The 19,990-nt window shown below is 44.7% G+C and overlaps 1 protein-coding gene across 38 annotated transcripts in view; it reads right to left on the bottom strand.

Moving 5' to 3' along the window:
* Positions 1-19,990, bottom strand: part of NRXN3 (neurexin 3) — a 1,412,371-nt gene that overhangs the window by 1,013,970 nt on the left and 378,411 nt on the right. For 27 of the 38 annotated variants that reach the window (XR_007357036.2, XR_007357037.2, XM_048852498.2 and 24 more), the window contains 3 exons: positions 16,121-16,422; positions 10,985-11,008; positions 9,124-9,285 (listed from right to left, as the gene is read on the bottom strand). Coding sequence is in view for 36 of the 38 variants with exons in the window: in XM_048852498.2 (XP_048708455.1) it covers positions 9,124-9,285; positions 10,985-11,008; positions 16,121-16,422 (488 nt within the window). In the remaining 2 variants the exon portion in view is untranslated. The remainder of the gene's footprint in view (positions 1-9,123; positions 9,286-10,984; positions 11,009-16,120; positions 16,423-19,990) is intronic. The other 11 variants (XM_048852500.2, XM_048852506.2, XM_048852516.2 and 8 more) reach the window with 1 other exon arrangement.

Genomic DNA, 19,990 nt, shown 5'->3' with positions numbered 1-19,990 from the left:
TCATTAGGCTTTAAATGCAGGTGCTCCTGGATAAAGGGTTGCCATGTGTCCCACTCAGAGCCCTCAGACTTTGGATGCAAAAGAAGTATTACCATCTGCTCCGTCATTGAGCACCAGGACAGAGAAAGGAATTTCACAGATGCTCCGCAAACATTCTCCAGAATCATCAGTTCCAGGGAGACTTATGTCAGGCTGGCTCAGACATTTTCAGTTGGCATTTCCTGAAACAATACTTTCACCTGGATGTTCCCATTCCAGGAAAAGCCAATTTGCTAGAGCTTGGGAAGTGAGAAGGGTAAAGAGAAGCAGCCCAACAGAAAGGATAATAAAGAGGAACAAGATCATATAGATACAGATGTAGTGTGACTGGAAGCCAGAAATTTCTGAGTTCTAATGCTGGTCCCACCTCCAAGTCACTTATGTGGCTTCAGACACATCATTTTCTTTTCCTATATCTCACAAACAAACAAACAAACAAAAATCTTAGAATTGCATTATTTAGCATGTGATGCTTCTCTCCCCACATGCTTCATCTCCTTAGATGCCAGTAACAGAGCTCACCTCAGCCCCTCTGTTCTTCTCCCATGGATAACAACTCTTAACAACTATGTCCGGCCCCTTCTTTCCACCAGAACCACCACCACCTTCTCCTTCAAAGCCACCCCTTCTGGAAATCCTTTCAGTTCTCCTTACCAATTATCTCCACACCTTCTCTTGCCCAAACAGTTGGCAGATTTCTGCCTTATCATGTGCTAAAGGTCAATTTATTATTAATATTAACTATTCCTATAGCCACAGTATCCAGAAGTCCCAATCAGGATTGAAGCCTCATTGTGCTGAGTGCTGTACAAACACACAAGATGACACAGTGCCAGTCTCACAAAGCATACAGTCTATAAGGTGCATCAGTAGAACCGTCAAGGGTGGCCCAGAACTGGAACAGCAAACCGCGCTGCAGGTCAAGATTGAGGTGCTTCAGCAGAGTTTTATGTGGAGCCCAGGACTCAGAACAACAGGAAGAGCTGCAACTCACAGATTAGAAGCATCAGAGCTGTGTGCCTCTTCTGGACAGCAACAACAAGGGATGTAACAAATTAAGAAAAAGGCATGTCTCTAGGATGAGGAATCATACACATCTTGTGCCCATGCTATGCCTGCCTCTGTCCAGTACTGCTAGCCCTTCACTTTCTTTTTTGAACATTAAACCCACTTACATTTAAAATCAATTACAAAAACAAACAAACAGACCAATCTAGATGCAACAGAGCAGCGGTGTCAGACCAATGTTTATGTGCAATTAATGCTATTCATGTCCTAAGCACCTCCGCAGAGCGCAAATGAAATTTCACCAGCTAAGGAATTCTGTCTCATCTCCACTTATGGATTCTTGGGGTGCTGTTAAACTGCTGCTCTGGGACTTGGGCTCCCACATGCTTTCCAGCTGTCTGGCTTTCCTGCTGTGGATAGCATCCCATGATCCTAGCAACATTCTCCCTTTGTCCTCTTCATCCTCAGGCTGACTTCTTCTGTCTCTAGGCCAGGGGTGGCCAACCTGTGGCTCCAGAGCCATGTGCGGCTCTTCAGAAGTTAATATGCAGCTCCTTGTATAAGCACCGACTCCAGGGCTGGAGTTACAGGCACCAACTTTCCAATGTGCCGGGGGGTGCTCACTGCTCAACCCCTGGCTCTGTCACAGGCCCTGCCCCCCCTTTCCCACCCCAGCCCCGAGCCTGCCATGCCCTCGCTCCTCCCCGCCCCCTGTGTGCCACGAAACAGCTGATCGGGAGGTGCGGGGAGGTGCTGATCGGTGGGGCTGCTGGTGGGTGGGAGGCACTGGGAGCTGGGGGAGCGGATGGGGGGCTGCTGACATATTACTGTGGCTCTTTGGCAATGTACATTGGTAAATTCTGGCTCCTTCTCAGACTCAGGTTGGCCACCCCTGCCCTAGGTCTTCTGCTTCTGTCCCTCTCCCCACCCACCAACTCCCAGCCTTCTCTTTATACCGATGTCTTCAGGCCTTCTCTTTCTATCTGTGTCCCCAAGCCTTTCATTTTTCTTCGTCCTCAACCCATACTCTGCCTGAAAAGTCCAACTCAAACAGAAGCCCTGCCCTCACTAACACAAATGGCCCTGTGCCTGCAAAAAGACCTGATTTGCATGCAGCATCATGGCTATGAACACAAAAACTAAGCACATGCACAGCCTCTTAAAAATCTGGCTCCCAGTGGCTGTATAACAGAGAGAGGTGTGCTGAGTTCCTTTGAGTCTCTCTCAGTCACATTCCACAGATACATCCCATCACAGCCAGAAGAGGTACAGTATGACTAGTGCAGCCTGGAAGTATTTTTGCCGCTGCAAAGTATTTTTCCCTTCCCCCACAACATCATACCCATATCCAAATGTGACTGTTTCTATCAAATGTGTTAGAGCTAATCAAAATTTTCCAAAATTCAGCTTTTTGATAGAATTTTGATGGAAACAAAGTTAGAGTTCATGAAATTGTGTTTTCCATTGTCAACCAGCTATCCTGTCTTACGATTTTCTATACTATTTGTTTCTGTAGTATATATGCACCCCCCTAAACCCCCAAGTAAATTAGATCTGCATGAAGGATCCCTAATGGAATCCACAGAGTCTTCCACTATTTTCCCTTTCCTGGTTATAAGAGGTTAGAGTAAGAAAATTTAAAAGCCAACCTTTCCTTTTTGCCACCATGGCTAAAATTCTCACCCAGGCTCTCTTCATCTCCCATTGTGATTATTGCACTCTCCTCCTCCAGCCTTCCTGATGTCCACCTCATGCCTTTCCAATCTGTTCAAAACATGGTTGTTTCCATCTTCTTCCTTGCCCTTCCTCCTCTGACCATATCACCAACCTCTTTGAATGCCACCAATGGCTTTCCTTTTTTCACCATATGAAGTTCAAGCTTCTTTTCCTCAACTTCAGGGCCCTTCACAGTTCTTCTTCTCCCTACTTGTTTATTCATCATCTCTTATTACATCAACCCCATTGCACCCTCCATTCTGCCAGTACGGCCAGCTTTGTCCAGTTCTTCCACATCTGCCTCTGTACCTTTTTTCACAAAACTCCTTATGTCTGGAATATCCCCCTTGAACCGACCTGTAAGGTCACTACCCTCTCCTTCTGATAACACCACTTGAAGACTCACTCATATCTGTTAAGGCTGAAAATCCAGAAAACTTGATTTTATGCAAATAATGCAATACCTCAATTTACATATTTGATGCATATGCACACTTTGTTTGCATATTTGCTTTTATTTTCAATTTAAGAAGTTGTTTTTCTTTTGCACTCCTGCTCCCGCATTCCAGTATCAGTTGCTCTACTACAGTGATAGGTAGTCTACAGAAATCAGTAACAATAGTTTAGTAGACATTTGGGTGCCTTTAAGTTCTTGTGAAACTGAATAGAAAAATAAAAACTTAAGTTCAACACTTAGGTTAATGATTTAGAAGATACTGCTGACAACCTGATGGGACTCCTCCAGTCAGAGCCACAGCAGCCATTAGAGAAGGGGATGAGAGAAGCCCAGATGCTATGGTGAGTATGGGAAATGCTCTGTCTTAACCAAATCAAGAAAAAGGCCACATTAACTCCATTAATCATGGACATCCCAGCCTGGTTTCCTCAGCAGAGACTCTCTCTTTCCCCCTGGGGGCTGTTTCCAACCCACCTGAGGACTGGGGTCACAGAGGCCATATTCAGGTCCAGCCCTGCTATTGCTGCCCACATTGTGGGCACTTCCCTCATCTCACCACCAGTCACCGCTCCATGTGAAAGCCCTTCCCAGCCACAGACAGGGAGAATGAGGCACTCTACCCCCACACAGCGTTATGGTCTCCATGATCTGCTATCTGACCCGAAGCGGGGATGAGATGCTCTAACCACAAACAGAGTATATGGCAGAAGCAACCTAGCTGAGGCCCTAGAGATTAAGGGCATGTGCAGAGTGCCTCACCCCCACTTCCCATTTAAGTCGTCTTGTTTCCTTGGGAGATTCAGCCTCTCAATAAGCTGCCCATAGTAGGGCACAGGGAGAGCGGGATGGAGACCTCTGCTGCAACACCTACAAGGGATTAGCATGAAGCCTGGCTGGGCTGACGGGTGGTGTTTACGATCCAATAACTATCACGGTGTAGCCCCCCTGCATCTCTGGGAATTTCTTGCTCCTCAGAGAGGTATTGCATTGTAGGTACTTATCCAGGGGAAAGGAGCACTCTGCCCCAGCCACTGTGTTCTCTGAAAGGGGAAACATTTGCTTTTTGGTAGCCTGTTGCTCCTCCCTTTCAGCAGTGTGGGGGAAGGGGGACAGAGCAAGAAGAGTTCTTTCTTCTCTGCAGCCCCTCACTGTCATTCTGCAGGCCCTTCAGTCAGTTCTCTCTCCCTTGGCAAGGGAAAGAAGACAAAACAAAGCTTGGTGAAGGGTTCCACATCAAAAACTGCCTTGTACTTGACTCTGATCCACTTTTTCAGTCCATGGAAGCATTGCCTGATATACTGAGAGAGAACAATCCACTCCTCAAAGAGCACCTTCCCACTCCTGTGGGGAGGCAAAGTGGACTGCCTGCTGCGACCTGACCGGCATGTCCCTGTTCCTTAACACTCAAACTCCCCCGCATCAGCACTTTGGTGGTACCCAATGTTATTTAGGTTCAGAGAATCACATAGGCACCGACTCCATGGGTGCTAAGTACTCCCTGGGAAAAAAATGGTGGGTGCTGAGCACCCACCAGCAGCCCCTCCCCATCAGCTTCTCCCCCTCCCCCATAGTGCTTGCCACCTGCCTTGGATCAACTGTTTTGCAGTGTACAGGAGGTACTGGGGTGGGGGGGAGTAAGGAGGAGTGAGGGGGGGGACACTCGGGAGAGGGGGCAGAACGGGGTGGGAAGAGGTGGGGCAGGGAAGTAGTGGGGAAAGGAAGAGGTAGGGTGGGGAGGCTTAGGGGGAAGGGGTGGAGTGGGGGTGGAGCCTAGGGTACAGCCAGGGATTCGAGCACCCCCTGGCACACTAGAAAGTCAGCGCCTCTGGAGAATCCTGTGGGAAGGAAAGCTTAGGAACTGGATTTTGCTTTACGCAGAGCTCAGAAAGCCTGAACTTCAGACAGGCTGTCTGTGTTAGACTGTGTGTTTCTAGGATGCACTTAGCTTGCTGTGTCATTTGGTCTGGAGCAGTGCAATTATTTAAGACTGCTTTTTAGCCATTAGCTGCCATTTACTGTCAAACCTATCTACCAGCACTGGAGCTGAAGAAAAGTAGAACTTTCAGAACTGTAGAGAGGCATGGTGGGTGAGGTAATATCTTTTACTGGACCAACTTCTGTTGGTGAGAGAGACAAGCTTTTGAGCTACACAGAGCTCTTCAGGTCTGGAAAAGGTACTCCAAGTGTCATAGTTAAATACAAGGTGAAACAGATTTCTTAGCATAGGTACAATAGAAACTCAGAGATACAAACACCAGAGTTACAAACTGACCGGTCAACCGCACACATGGGCATAGTTTGGGTAGGTAGGCAGAGCATTACCCCGCCCCCCCCACCAAAAACAGAGACAATGAGTGGGGGGGTCATGCAGGATCATGTGCCAGTGCCCCACCCCTGATTTCTGTGAGCCCAGAGCTTGCTCTGCTCAGCCTGCCAGGAGGGTGGGGTAGGGGTGCTCTGTAATTATCGCGCTGCACCTCCCCCACCCCTAGCACATTTCCACCTTGCTCAGCCCCTCTCCCTGCAAGCTGGGTCGGGAGGAGGCGAGGCTGTGAGACAGAGCCACTTCTGCTGGGTGAGGGAGGGTGGCTGCTCCAGCTCCTTGCCTCTGCAGCTGGACACCGCCTCCTGGGTCCTCGTGCCAGTTTTCTTCCCCTTCTATGTGTGCTGAGCACCCTGCATGGCCACCATCCTGTTTCCTGTACAATGGTGAGTGTCAGTGGTGGGCGAGGGCAAGGAGTGCGGCAGGGGAAATGGGGAAAGGGTGCTGGGTTAGAGTTAGCTTTTTTCTGCTGCATAGTAAAGTTTCAAAGCTATATTAACACTTCTCCACTCCACATTGAGTGGTCCCTTAGAATATGTGCTAACTATGCTAAACTATCTATTCCACCTTGTATTTAACTGTGACACTTGGAGTATCTTTCTCAGACCTGAAGAGCTCTGTGTAGCTCAGAAGCTTGTCTCTTTCACAAACAGAAGTCTCTCCAGTTCCCTGGGACCAACATGGCTACAGCACTGCTTACAACTTTCAGTTGTGTGTGTATGTCCTAGTAGGACCAATGATGACACATGGCTGGCTGGGAATATGAGAGGTGTTAACTGGTAAAGCTACTTATTTTATAGAGGACTCCCTTTTCCCATGTGTTCCCGAATAAGTTTTTCCCTCTAACGCCCTGCTGTAGAAATTTTTACTGTTTGTATTCTGGCTGATTCCTGTTCTCCTTAGAACACAGCAGATATTGAAATGCCCTTAGAGTTAGGGTGACATACCTTGTGTGCACACATCTTCAGGAGTGCTAGAGGCATTACTGTGTTCACCATTAGACCAAGTTGCCACGAAACAGACTATAAGTCGAAACCAACCCAACCTGTAAGTCCAGGCTGATCATACATATCTGCTATTGCTGCCTAGTAGTAGGGTGAGCAGGACAGTTTTGGCCAGGACAGTCCCTTTTTTAAGCCTTGTCCCGGCCGTCACCCTAGGGGAAATATGGTCACCCTACCTAGTAGAATGGGAGTTACAAACATTTCTATACTGATTGTCTGCTTTCCCTTTCTTTTCCACCCCCATTAGGTTGCTCATCTTCTTAACGAGACAGGTGCTGTCTTCGTGTGTATGGGAAGCACATTGTGTGTACTACCAAAACACAAATAACCATATACATACTAATAAAGTTACTGGGGATTTTCTTGTCATTACTTTCTCTGCCCCAATGAAAGTTCAGAGATGAACTTGTAGCACAGCGAAGACTCACTGGTGCGGCACCTCCTGCTGGTCATCTGGGAATTAGCTCTTTCCAGCCTCGGAGCGCCTCCCTCTGGCCGGTGTCTCACCTGCCTCAGGCCCTGTCTCTCTCCCCGAATCCGGTACCCTTTTCCCTTGAGGTTCTGCCCACTGCACACACGGTTTCCCCTCTCCAGGGAACCCCCGCCCCCTATACCTACCTTGCCTCAGTAACTAATGCCAGTCATCATTGAGCCCCCTCTCACAGGGGCAAACTGCAGACTGTAATGGCCACACACCATCGGCAAGGGGCTTGGGCCAGCTGCCTTTACCTATCCCCAGACTACACCTCTGCAGCCCCAGCACCTCTTTAGGCCTTGAAAAAGGCCTCAGCCTGGGGAGTTTCCAGGCTGGAGCTCACCAGCTCCTCTTGCCTTTCCCCAGCCCTGCTCTGCTTCAAGTACCCTTTTCTCCCAGGCAGCTAGAGCCTTCTCCCTCCAAGGCTGGAGAGACTCCTCTCTGCTTGTAGCCCCCAGCCCTCTTATCAGGGCCAGCTGGGCCCTATTGAGCTGGCCACACCTGTGGTCAGCTCCTCACCAGCCTCCCTCAGCTGGTCTCAAACCCTTTTACCTTGGAGTGGAGCAGCCGCCCCACTACAGAACTCTTCTGCTGTTATTACTGTTATCTTTACAGCACCCACAAGTAAGTTACAATCCTGATGTTCAGAGGTGTTAAGCAATGGTAACTCCCATTGACTTCAGTTGGAGGTATGGTGCTCTGTACCTATGAAAATCAGGCCCTAGGCTCTTTCTAGTAAAGACAAAGATGTGATGCCTGCCACAGACAGATTACATTCTCGTGCAGCAGGGGCACTTTCATGTTCTGTATAAGATTTAATCCAGACCAGATCCCTCTTTCCAACAACCAATGCACATCTCCTGATTGAGAAGATTAAGGCAGACAGCAGTTCCAACACCTTGAGGGGCATCATTCAGAGCCCAACACGCTTAAGACAACATAAAACTTCTTGAGAATAGCCTGTCTGACACTGCATGTGGCCCTTTTGTGAGATGGCAGAGTTGTTAGGCAATTACAGAAGAGCATGTGACCTAACATGGCCAGTTACATGATTTCTGCAAGAAAACCCACCACTGCCTCTCCTTTGATCAGATCTGCTGATACTTGTAATGTTCAAAGACAGAGGGCTCAATGGCACCTCTGGCGGAAAACAAAATCAGACATACTACAGCAAGAATACAAGAAATCCGCCCACAACACTTCACATTGCACAGTAGCACAAGGACCCTGGTTACCAGCAATCCTTATTATGAACTCTCTAAGAAGTGGTCTAGGGCAGTTGGTTCAAAATCTATGTCTTTTAGCAGACAGCCTGCAACAAAGTGACATGCACATTGATACACAGGGTCAAGAAACCATCAGCAGGAAGGCCTTTTACAATGCTTTCTATTAAAAAGTCAACATATACCAACAGTTACCACAGGGTACTGGAATGACTGCAGCAATTCCTATTCCAAGCATAGAGAAATAACTGCACATGTTCAGATCCCATGGGTAGAAGACTGCTGGCAAGTGCTGATTTTTTAATGATCACCACGAGAGTGACAAAAGCACCAGTCATCCTATTTTACCTGTAACATTGTATGTCTTTATTTCTTATTACTGTCACTTTACTCTTTTTTTTTTTTTACGACTCCTAGTCCTACTCCTGTGTGAAGTCTAGTCACTTAACAAGACATTGAATTTTCTGATGACTGTGATTTTCTTTTTTCACCACAGAAAATGCTAGTTAGCAATGGAAGGCCATTTGCCTTATTTTTCTGAATATTATCCCAATGTCCACAAGTGTTTACCACTGCTCTCAAGTGGCTGACAACCTACAGAAAATAACGGCCTTAGTGACACAGATAGCTATTGGAAATCTTTCTGTAGCTCAAGCAACAGAGGCCTGGTTTTTAGAACCCAAGATCCGGGGTTCTGCTGCTAATGCCTTGTGTCTGGCTGACAGCCATGTTTGTCTGTGTATGTGATCACAGAGCTGTTGCAGTGTCAGGGTAAGATTCAGAACCTCAGAGAGACATTCAGGGTGTAACAAAGGACAGGAAAAAGAACATTTGGGGGGAACAAGAACCAAAAAGCAGTTGTCAAAGAAGAAAATTACCTCTTTGAGGCAGCCCATGAAGTTGTTGCTGACCGGTGATCCAGGTAAATCTGCTGTACTTGGGCTCCCTCCTACATAGAAGAAGTCATCTGAACCCAGCATGGTGTAATCCTCTTGTGTGTAGCCCGTGGTAGTGAGGATTCCATCCACAGATATTGTCACCTGTTCAAGGGATATAATGGACAAAGAAAAAAATTCCCAGCAATGACCTTACAGTTCTGAGAAGGGCAAGTCGCCTCCCCTATGTTTTATATCACTTTTATTAATGTTTTGGTGAGGTTTGGTTTTTTTAGTGCAGCCAAGTTCCATTTTCTGGTCTGCTTTGCCCACGACAGAAGCACTCCAGCTTCTATTCACCCCTGTTTTGTTACCTTAGTGCTCCCAAGCCAAGCAGGCGTTCCATCCGTCAAGAGGCTCTCCACTAAATCAGGCTAGAAAATGGAACTGTCCTCAGAAGAGATTGTTTGTCTTAGCTGATTTTATGATTAATTAGTATTTATATTAATGATTATTGTTAGTTAGTTACTTAGTTATTATTCAGTCATTAGTAAAAAACACTACTGAAGTCAAAGTTGATATTTTTGGTTTTTTTATTTTATTTTTTATTTGCTCACGGCACACTGACAATCATGCATTCGGGGAGGGATGGAGGGAAAGGATCTCACTTTCAATACATTATGGATGTGCATGCCATGGACCTAAGGAGACACACGCCTACCACCCACCACCGCAAAATCGAAGAAAGGAACAAATTAAATTTTAAAAGCGCTGGCTGAATCATAACCATACTAATAATATGAAAGGAAGAAATTAACAAAAACTAATAAAATAAAATCAACCACACACCAGCAAGTGTGAGAGGAGCAGAGAAGAGAAAGAGAGAAAATGCAAAGCGTGCACACACCGCACTTCGACAGGCCCATGCCAATAAGATCTGGAGCCCGTAAATAAAGAGAGAAAGAGAGAGAGAAAGAAAATCTATTTCACACTTGCATGCAATCATCAAAAATGAAAACCAAACAGAAAACAAGATAATCATAAACAAAACAAAAAAGACCTCAAAAATCCCAACCCCCAAAACACATGGAGGGTGAAGGGGGAACGGAGGGGGAGGAGGGAAAGGAGGAAGTGAAAGTGATGTGAATTTTGTTTAAAGGTTAGAAGGGTTTGTTAGTGGTTAGAAGGGGATATGGAGGAAAAAAGATAGAGGCCAATAGGAGAGGGACAGTCACCAGACGTGGACATGCCATGCAGAATGTGTAGTGAAACAAACAACCGGCTGAGCTCCTTTCGGCCATGGCAGGTGGAAAGTCAGAGAGAGAGAGAGCAATAGGGAGAAGTGGGAAGAAAGAGGACAGCTCTTGCCAATTTGCCTACAACAGCCGTTGCGACAACAAAAGGATGAGAGAAAAAGAGAGCCTTCACCACACAAACTAGAGGCCCTGCAATGGTTCTGAGCTAAAAACCTTCAGAGAGTCAAAAGCAAAACAAACAAAAAAAGAGAGAAAGAAAGAAAGCTAAACTAAAAAGCAAAAGAGAGAAAAAAATCATCAGAGTGAAAAACAAAAACAAAAAGAAAAAGGGAAGTGAAGAAACCAACGAAAGAAATTACCAAACCCCATTTCCAGAACAGTTGTGTTTGTTTTTGTTGTTTTGTTTTTTTCTTAAAGAAAATATTTTAAAAAATAAAGAGGAAAAAAAAAGGTGTTCACAGTGAAATCAAAAGAAAATCAAAAGAGGAAGTAAATATAAAGGTGGGGGGGAAAAGGGGAGTAAAGGGAGGAAAAGGCGGGTAACACACGGCAAACCCAAAAAAAGAGACAATAAGAATGATATCTACCAGACAATGTAGTTTGTTTACCATAGCGTGTCCAATGCCTGAGTGCTTTGCGGAAAAGGGGGAAGAAAGGAAATTAAAAAATCGTGAACAGAACGATTGTTAATTAAAATAACTAAAAGCAAAGATGAGTCGTTAGGGTGTTAGTACATTAGTTGGTTAGTAAAAATGACACATTGCATGAATGGTCTAGTGTTAGTCTTTCAAAAAAAGGCGTGGGGCGCCTGACACACACAGAGTGAAAGAGAGGACAATATGACCAGGACTCTATGGGAAACCATGCCTTGTAGATTGTAAAGAGGAAGGGAACTGCCTACTCTCCCTGCCTCCCATACATATTTTAGCACCTCTCATCCAGAACTGGATTAAATTTAAAATTGCGCAATACTTACTTTTCAAAAGCCCATCAGGGTGTATTCCCCACCAACAACCCCTTCCTCCCCACAGATACACACACCGTCCACTCCCTTCAAGAGAGACCCCAACAAAGTATTTCCTCCCAGCCACCCCCATCCTTCTTTCCCTGCCCCTCCTCTAAGCTCTGCTACCCTCAAGTATTGCGGAATTATCCTAAGCAAGGAACAATCTCCCGTGCCTGGAAGCTGTTGGCTGAAGATGAGCCCAAAGCCCTGGGGCTGTCCTTCCAGTCCCTTTATTTGCAGATTTCTTTAGAACAGGTGAATTCATGACTCTCAGGAAAGACATACAAAACACATGTGGTTGGATTGCCAATGTCCACTTGTAGCTCACCTGGGTCACCTGGGGTGCAGGAGTTAAACCCATTTTACTGATGAAGAAATTGCCTGTGTCAGACATTTGAGGTGGCAGGGGCAAAAGGTTGACAGCATTTAGCATGTCTCTTGTTGTCTCTAAGACTGCGTCTCCATTACTAGATGGCCCCATCCTACAACGGTCTCAGGCTGCAGGCTTGGCCTCCACTACCCAACTAAGTGCTGGTAATGAAATAAAGCTAAGGGGAACCAGATCACACAGTTATCAGTAAAACCCAGTTGGTTTAACGGAACCTTGGGGTTGTTTTAAAATGTCCTCTAGAGTCGTGTGGAAGCCAAGTAGGTTATCTGTACATGTGTTTACAACCAAGGAACCCAAGGCCCCTGTGGTGGAATCTCTGCAGTGTGGCCAACTTAGTTGTTAATGCCACAGTGCAGCCAGTGGAGACTTCATGGCCCAGGATCCAGTGCTCCATTCTGATCCAAACAGGCAAAAACAGATCCAAAAATGTACACAATGGGAGCTGTCCTGCCTCCTGCTACTGACTTCCAGGACATTTTTCAGAGTCCTAGATTGATTTAGGAGGCTGATTTGCTTGGAGACTGATTTGCTTGGAGGAAATTGTATGGAATTGCAACACAATGTAATTATGTCCCAATTCCATTTTATTTGTTTTAGAGAATGAATGATAATAATACTTTGCACTTATTGCCTTCTGTCCAAGGATCTCAAACTACTTTGAAACCTTCATCAAAGAAGCCTCATATCAACCTGTGTGACAGAGCAGTATTATTATCTCCATTTTACAGATGAGGAAACTGAGGCAGAGACAGGGAATGTGACTTGCCTAAGGTCACACAGTGACTCAATGACAGAGCTGCAGATAAAACCCAGGAATCCTGACTCCCAGTCTCCATTCTGACCACTAGACTGCACTTCCCCCATGCATGTTCTGAAAATGCTGGTGAAAGATAGCTACAATCCTGTCCCTGCTACACATTTCCCAAAAGACAAAACCAGAGATCTGTTAACTATAATAGAAAGAAGATAAATAAAAAGTTTTACATTGACATTAGCTCAAGGGAAATTCTGAGTTCACGGTCTGTCCCTCTCTCTGAAGAGATTAACTACTGCATTAGTTGCTTGATCTAAGAAAACAAAGGACTTGATACTGTCATACCTTTGTTACAAAACATGTAACGACCAACCAAAAGTATTGGGCAAAGCCTCCCACATATGTCGGAAATTCTGATCTAATTTCCAGGAACATGGTCAAAAAATTATGTTAAAAATGGCATAATTTAAGATGTGGATTATATTATTAGATTTTTCCTAAGTCTCATTTGAAAAAAATAACTTTATTTGCTTTCTGGAAAATGTATTTCCCCCCAATGTAAATATTTTCAGTCAAAAATGAGGAGGCAATGGAGTTTCTTATAAAATCTAAGGGCCCAGAGTAACTCTTCTGTGTCCCTTTTCTCTAGCAGGGCTGTAACTATGGGAATGGTTCAGAACCAGCAAAGGCTCTTCCACCAGTCTTCTCTATACTAAAACCGATACTATACTATTCTTCTGTGCACATATATACTCTGGAGGTGATGGAGAGCAGATGATATATTGCATGTAAAAATATATACTATGTCCTTTATATCACCTTCCATCAGAAGATCTTAAATCACTTCATACATATCAGTGAATTAAGACTCACAACCCACCTATGTGATGGGTAAGTATTATTATTGCTGTCTTTTACAGATGTGGAAATTGAAGGAAAGAGAAAGAAAGTGACATGCCCAGGAAATCGGTGGCAAAATCAGGAACAGAACTCAGATCTCCTAAGTCCTACTCCAATGCTTTTACCACAAGGCACTCCTTCTCTGTTTTATTATGGCATAAGACCATGGTATGATGAAGGTGTATAGCGGCCATAACCAATTCTGGCCCCTGCACCTTGAATGTGGTAATACCTCTCTATCCCTCATGGCAGATATTAATGAATTATAAATCATTCCGTTGTTGAATTGTGTTTATTCTGCAGTCCAGACAGATTCTAGGAGTCCTCAATTCCCAGTGAAGTCAATAGAAATTAAGAGCACTCAGCACTTTGCATGACTGGGCCTTTAATCACCTCTGCACTGTGGGTTTTTTGGTTTGGTTTTTTGTTTTTTTTAAGAGTTTGGTCTCCTTGGTGGTTTGAAAAAGAATGAAACAGCCCTGCTATAACATCCCAGCTACTAGGCAATCAAGCAGGATCCTCTCAGAATTCAGGACCAAACAATAATGTTGTGAACAGACAAAACAGGATGTATAGAGTATAATGTAAAATGCCAGGTGCTGCCTCACCTGTTTTCCTTCAGTGACGAGAACATGCTGCTGCTCTAACCCATGCCAAAAAGACCTAGTGTTATTTGTATTCAACTGTGTACTCAGAAAATAAAAGATATCAGCTAGAGAGGTATTTTTTAAAGAGAGAGAGTCCCATTTATAATTCCAACTGCCAACCCTCCCCATCACCACTTCCTCAAGATCTAAACCAGCTCTGGCAAGCAGCAAGGATACATTTTGCTCTGGCTGCTCTTTGACGTTGAAAACTGATTTCCCAGAAAAATAAAAAGTACCATTAGCTAAAATGGCCTATAAACCAGAAAAAGATATTCAGAGAGCATCCATTCTGAAAACATCTAAAAATAAATAAAATGGAACCAATAAATAAAGTAATATATTCAGACCATTCCAGACTGACAGCCCTCAGACAGTTGCTGTATCTCCCTCTACTGGACCGATGGGAGTATTTTAATGAAACAGGATCATTAAGGCCTATCCACTGCATAAGAAATTAAATTTATAACTGCATGTGAAATAGTAGAACTAGACAAATTTTGACTTCAGTGATAACCCTGCTGTCGCATGTAATTTAGAACAGAATTTGGCCTGATTGAATATAATCCTCTAGTTTACACACAGACATGTCGAATATGTAAAAACACGGCATCTTGGATATTGTAGAAACATGGCAATTGCCGTAATGTATTAGACATCTCTCTCTAGCCTGTTTCCAACAGTGGATATTTCAAAAGAAGGTGTAAAATCCCCATAATGGGCAATTATGCACTAACACACCAATGGGTGAAGATTCTTCCTGATGTCAGGCTCTCACTGGTTTATGACCTGAAGCAAGAGGATGGTTATCCCATATACATTGTTATCCTAGCTAGTGTAAATGTTCCAAAAAGGCCGCTTTCTCAGCCAGTAAAGTTATATAAACCAGAATAACACCATGAGGATTTGTGTAAACATTCACATTAACAAGCAAATGGACAGATCACACTATTTATGTAAACTGATTTAAAATCTCAGTTTGCAAGCTGTTTACACAGTGTTTACCAATCAATAAGACACTAAACAGTTTATATCCATAATGTAAACCTCATTTGTCATGCAGTGGATGGGCCTAAGTGACTTGATCTATTCACCAGCTTCCAAAGCAATGTTATTTAATTTTATCTTATCTATTTATACACACATTTAGATTTCATGAGTGAGCTTTTAATATTTTAAGGCTAGCTGACTAGCGAAGACATCACCTGACAGAGCTGTCCACTTAAAAAAGTGACAGGAAGAGTTGTAAAGTTACAGCGACAAGAATCAGATAAAGCCATTCCAAAGTGGCGCGTTTGTGGTTTTTCTCTTTGTTTTCTTTTTTGTCCTTGAAAAGGACTTGTCCTTCCATTTTTCCAGTCCTCACAGCCAACAGAAGAGTCTCATCAGCAGAGACACAAGCAATAAAACAGATCACAGAACAGAAAAAAATAAAATAAAAAAGAACAGAGAAACAGAGATTCGGAAAGACTCCAGCCAATTAACTCCCAAGCTACAAAGTTAAAATAACCACACACACACACACACAGAAAAGAAAAAAGTAAAGGAAGAAACAAACACTTTAAGAATTAGACTTATGACATCATGGCAATGGTTAAATCAATTAACAAAACATAAAGACGACGAAGGGTGGGGGACTAAACACTTAGCTGTGGAAAAAACCACTCTGTTCCCACAGTATTTAAATGCAACAAGAATATTACTGATAAGATTGAAATGTAATTAAGGACATAATAAAAGAAAGAAAGAAAAAAGAGAAAAGGAAAAGGGAGATGAAAGTAAAGTCAAGTCACAAGTTTTATTATTAAATCAAACTGGGGAAAAATAGACAAAAATTAATAAGTGGAAATGGAGATATCACAACTGGGCTACATTCCCATTGACTACTGGTATTTCATTGTCCATTGGATAACTGAGAGACATCTGGGAGGGTAAAAACACTTTGATGTACTTCACCGAGCATCCCTATTTCTGTATCACCTGCCCCCATGTCTGCCCAGATAACACTAGAGAGAAGCCTTCCTGGCGTTCTCACTCCTTCACCATTACCTGCCGCAGGTTGCGCGTCACTTTAACGTCATGCCAAGCGTTGTCATTGAATTTGCCATTGACAGGCTCCACAATGGCCTCGAAGGCCCCGGACCCCAGGTTAATGACCAAGGAGACCGCGCCGTCTTTCAGAGCCAGGTTGACGTAATCAGCTGACTTGCCCGTGTGGAGGATGAGCCCGTTACGTTGCCACGTCTTGAAGGAGAGGGTGATCTCGTCGCTACTGCTCTGGATGGGGTTCTGGGACAGGTCGTAGCAAAGGTACTCTGAGCCACGGAAGGTGGCCACATTTTCATCTCTCGCTGAAAAAGAAGAAACAAAGAGAGAGCTGGTTAGTATTTTCCCTGCTAAGAACAGAATTAAAATCATTATTAAACTACTCAAAAATCTCATGGCTTTCTTAGTGTTCTTCTGTTGTTCCTGTGGACTGTGTTGTCTCTGTTGTAGTGTAGCTATCAACAGACTCAATAGTAGGGTCCTCAATCCATGTTAAAATCAATATATTGGCTCCACTTCCATTGCAGACAGCATTGATTCCATGGAAGACATTCAAAGGTAGCACAATAGTGGCCAGAAGAAGATAAATGTTAAAACTTACAATTGTGCTACAAATGAATTTACATTTTTATCAGAAGCATGAGGGAATGACCTCCAATGTAACCATCACACTACCACCTGCCCAAAAAGATTCCAAAAGGAATCACAGAATCATAGAATCATAGAATATCAGGGTTGGAAGGGACCCCTGAAGGTCATCTAGTCCAACCCCCTGCTCGAAGCAGGACCAATTCCCAGTTAAATCATCCCAGCCAGGGCTTTGTCAAGCCTGACCTTAAAAACCTCTAAGGAAGGAGATTCTACCACCTCCCTAGGTAACGCATTCCAGTGTTTCACCACCCTCTTAGTGAAAAAGTTTTTCCTAATATCCAATCTAAACCTCCCCCACTGCAACTTGAGACCATTACTCCTCGTTCTGTCATCTGCTACCATTGAGAACAGTCTAGAGCCATCCTCTTTGGAACCCCCTTTCAGGTAGTTGAAAGCAGCTATCAAATCCCCCCTCATTCTTCTCTTCTGCAGGCTAAACAATCCCAGCTCCCTCAGCCTCTCCTCATAAGTCATGTGTTCTAGACCCCTAATCATTTTTGTTGCCCTTCGCTGGACTCTCTCCAATTTATCCACATCCTTCTTGAAGTGTGGGGCCCAAAACTGGACACAGTACTCCAGATGAGGCCTCACCAATGTCGAATAGAGGGGAACGATCACGTCCCTCGATCTGCTCGCTATGCCCCTACTTATACATCCCAAAATGCCATTGGCCTTCTTGGCAACAAGGGCACACTGCTGACTCATATCCAGCTTCTCGTCCACTGTCACCCCTAGGTCCTTTTCCGCAGAACTGCTGCCTAGCCATTCGGTCCCTAGTCTGTAGCTGTGCATTGGGTTCTTCCGTCCTAAGTGCAGGACCCTGCACTTATCCTTATTGAACCTCATCAGATTTCTTTTGGCCCAATCCTCCAATTTGTCTAGGTCCTTCTGTATCCTATCCCTCCCCTCCAGCGTATCTACCACTCCTCCCAGTTTAGTATCATCCGCAAATTTGCTGAGGGTGCAATCCACACCATCCTCCAGATCATTTATGAAGATATTGAACAAAACCGGCCCCAGGACCGACCCTTGGGGCACTCCACTTGATACCGGCTGCCAACTAGACATGGAGCCATTGATCACTACCCGTTGAGCCCGACAATCTAGCCAGCTTTCTACCCACCTTATAGTGCATTCATCCAGCCCATACTTCCTTAACTTGCTGACAAGAATACTGTGGGAGACCGTGTCAAAAGCTTTGCTAAAGTCAAGAAACAATACATCCACTGCTTTCCCTTCATCCACAGAACCAGTAATCTCATCATAAAAGGCGATTAGATTAGTCAGGCATGACCTTCCCTTGGTGAGTCCATGCTGGCTGTTCCTGATCACCTTCCTCTCATGCAAGTGCTTCAGGATTGATTCTTTGAGGACCTGCTCCATGATTTTTCCAGGGACTGAGGTGACTAATGTGCCTCTGACCACTACCATACTGGTAATGCCATGCCAGACACCTGCCTGAACTACTGTTGGGAGTATATTTGAGATGGTATTGAATCTAATTCTGGTTGATTTGTCCCTTTGTTCCAAGGACATACTGAAGGGGTAAAATGAGTCACTGCCTCAAGTTCTCTCCTTTGACAGTCACAGTGAAATCCAGGTCAGAACACTGACACCAATCTGAAATGGACAGGGTAGCAGTAAACTCTTCTAGGTACTTCTAATTGCAGTACTTAGCACAGATCTTTGCCTGCTGGATGACACTACTTAGAGAATCCTTAATAGGCAGATGCATCTCTTTGTAGAGCAAAATAAAGCACGGGGGATTGTTGGCAGCACACAACAAAGTCTCTCTTTCTTTGCAAAAAACCCCCGAATTTCCTGTGTGTACAGTACACTAGGGCATGACCAGCAAATTCATTTCCTCTGGTGACTGGAGGCAGCATTTGAACTCAGCTCTGCAGAGAGGAAAGTAGGGTTCCCACATTTCTAATTGCTGGTAACCAGACCCCCAAGGTCCTTCCCCCTGCTCTGCCTCTTCCCCCAAAGCACCACCCCTTCCCCACCTCTTCCCCCCAAGGCCCTGCCTCTACTCCACCTCTTCCCCAAAGGCCCCATCCACGTCACTCATTCTTCTCCCCTCCTCCCCCCGTCACTCACTGGATCATCTCCACCTTCTTCTCCTGCCCCCGCTGGGCTCCCTCTGCTCCGGGACTGGGACAGGAGCTGCTGCATACTGACAAGGCGCCTGCCTGCATGTAGGAGGCAGCCCCAGCTGGAGCAGGTTAGTGACCCAGAGTGTCCCCCCACCCAATGGTAATTGGACTTTTGGTGTCCAGTCAGTACATCTGAACAGATACTGCCAGGTCCCCTTTTCAACTGGACTTCCCAGTCGAAAACCAGGCACCCGGCAACCCTAAATGGCAGCTGGACACAGAAGCCAAAAACCGGGATGATAGCAACTCTAGAGGACACACTAATATATAAATCCAACATGCAACCTAAATGCCTTTTTCACACCACCAATTCCCTGTCTCCTGCAGTCCCTCAGAAATGTCTTTTTCTCCTTCTTCTTTTAATCATCTAGCAGAGCTGAAAAAGGAGGAAGTTTTGTGCTTTTTAAAAAAATATAAAAGCTGGAGTGAGCTGTGTATTAGGTCGTTTCACATGGATAATTAACTGGTTTTGACAAACTGTTCTTTAGCCATTAGGGTTTTTTCATTGACTAATAACTAAGAATCAATGTTCTTGAAAGATTTCTTGCTTGTTTTCATCCACCAGTAAAGCAGCCAAATCCAGTGACGTTCCTGCCTCATCACATAACACGCTCAGATGTGACTGGAGAGTCAGCCACTGAACTTGAATCAAGTGTGGGGGGCAATACAAAATGTGGGTTGTGAAGCTTGCAAAATGGCTGAGAGTGAGTAGCACATTGTAAACAGGGTATTCAGGGGACTGATGCACATTCCATGGCTCCTCACATTATCAGCACAGTGGAATCTTGTTGAATCCCACCCACAAATGGAAGGCTGAATGTGAAATTCCTGGATGGCACAATCAAACTGCAGTCACTCCCATGTCTCTTGCATTAGGCAGGAGCCTATTCTGTTGCCACACTGACCCATTAGCAGCACTTCTTTGCTTCATTTTGTCTCATTTAGTCCAAGCAAAGATTCAGCAGAACCCCTTAATAAGAGACTGAGGGAAAGGGAAGTTACTTAATTTATTGTAATTGGAGTTCTTCTAGATGTGTGGTTCTTGTCTGTATTCCACTCTGGGGTA

Source organism: Caretta caretta, chromosome 6 (genome assembly GCF_965140235.1).
Source record: "Caretta caretta isolate rCarCar2 chromosome 6, rCarCar1.hap1, whole genome shotgun sequence".
In the NCBI taxonomy this organism is placed as follows: domain Eukaryota; kingdom Metazoa; phylum Chordata; order Testudines; family Cheloniidae; genus Caretta; species Caretta caretta.
This window is presented reverse-complemented; position numbering and strand designations above follow the sequence as displayed.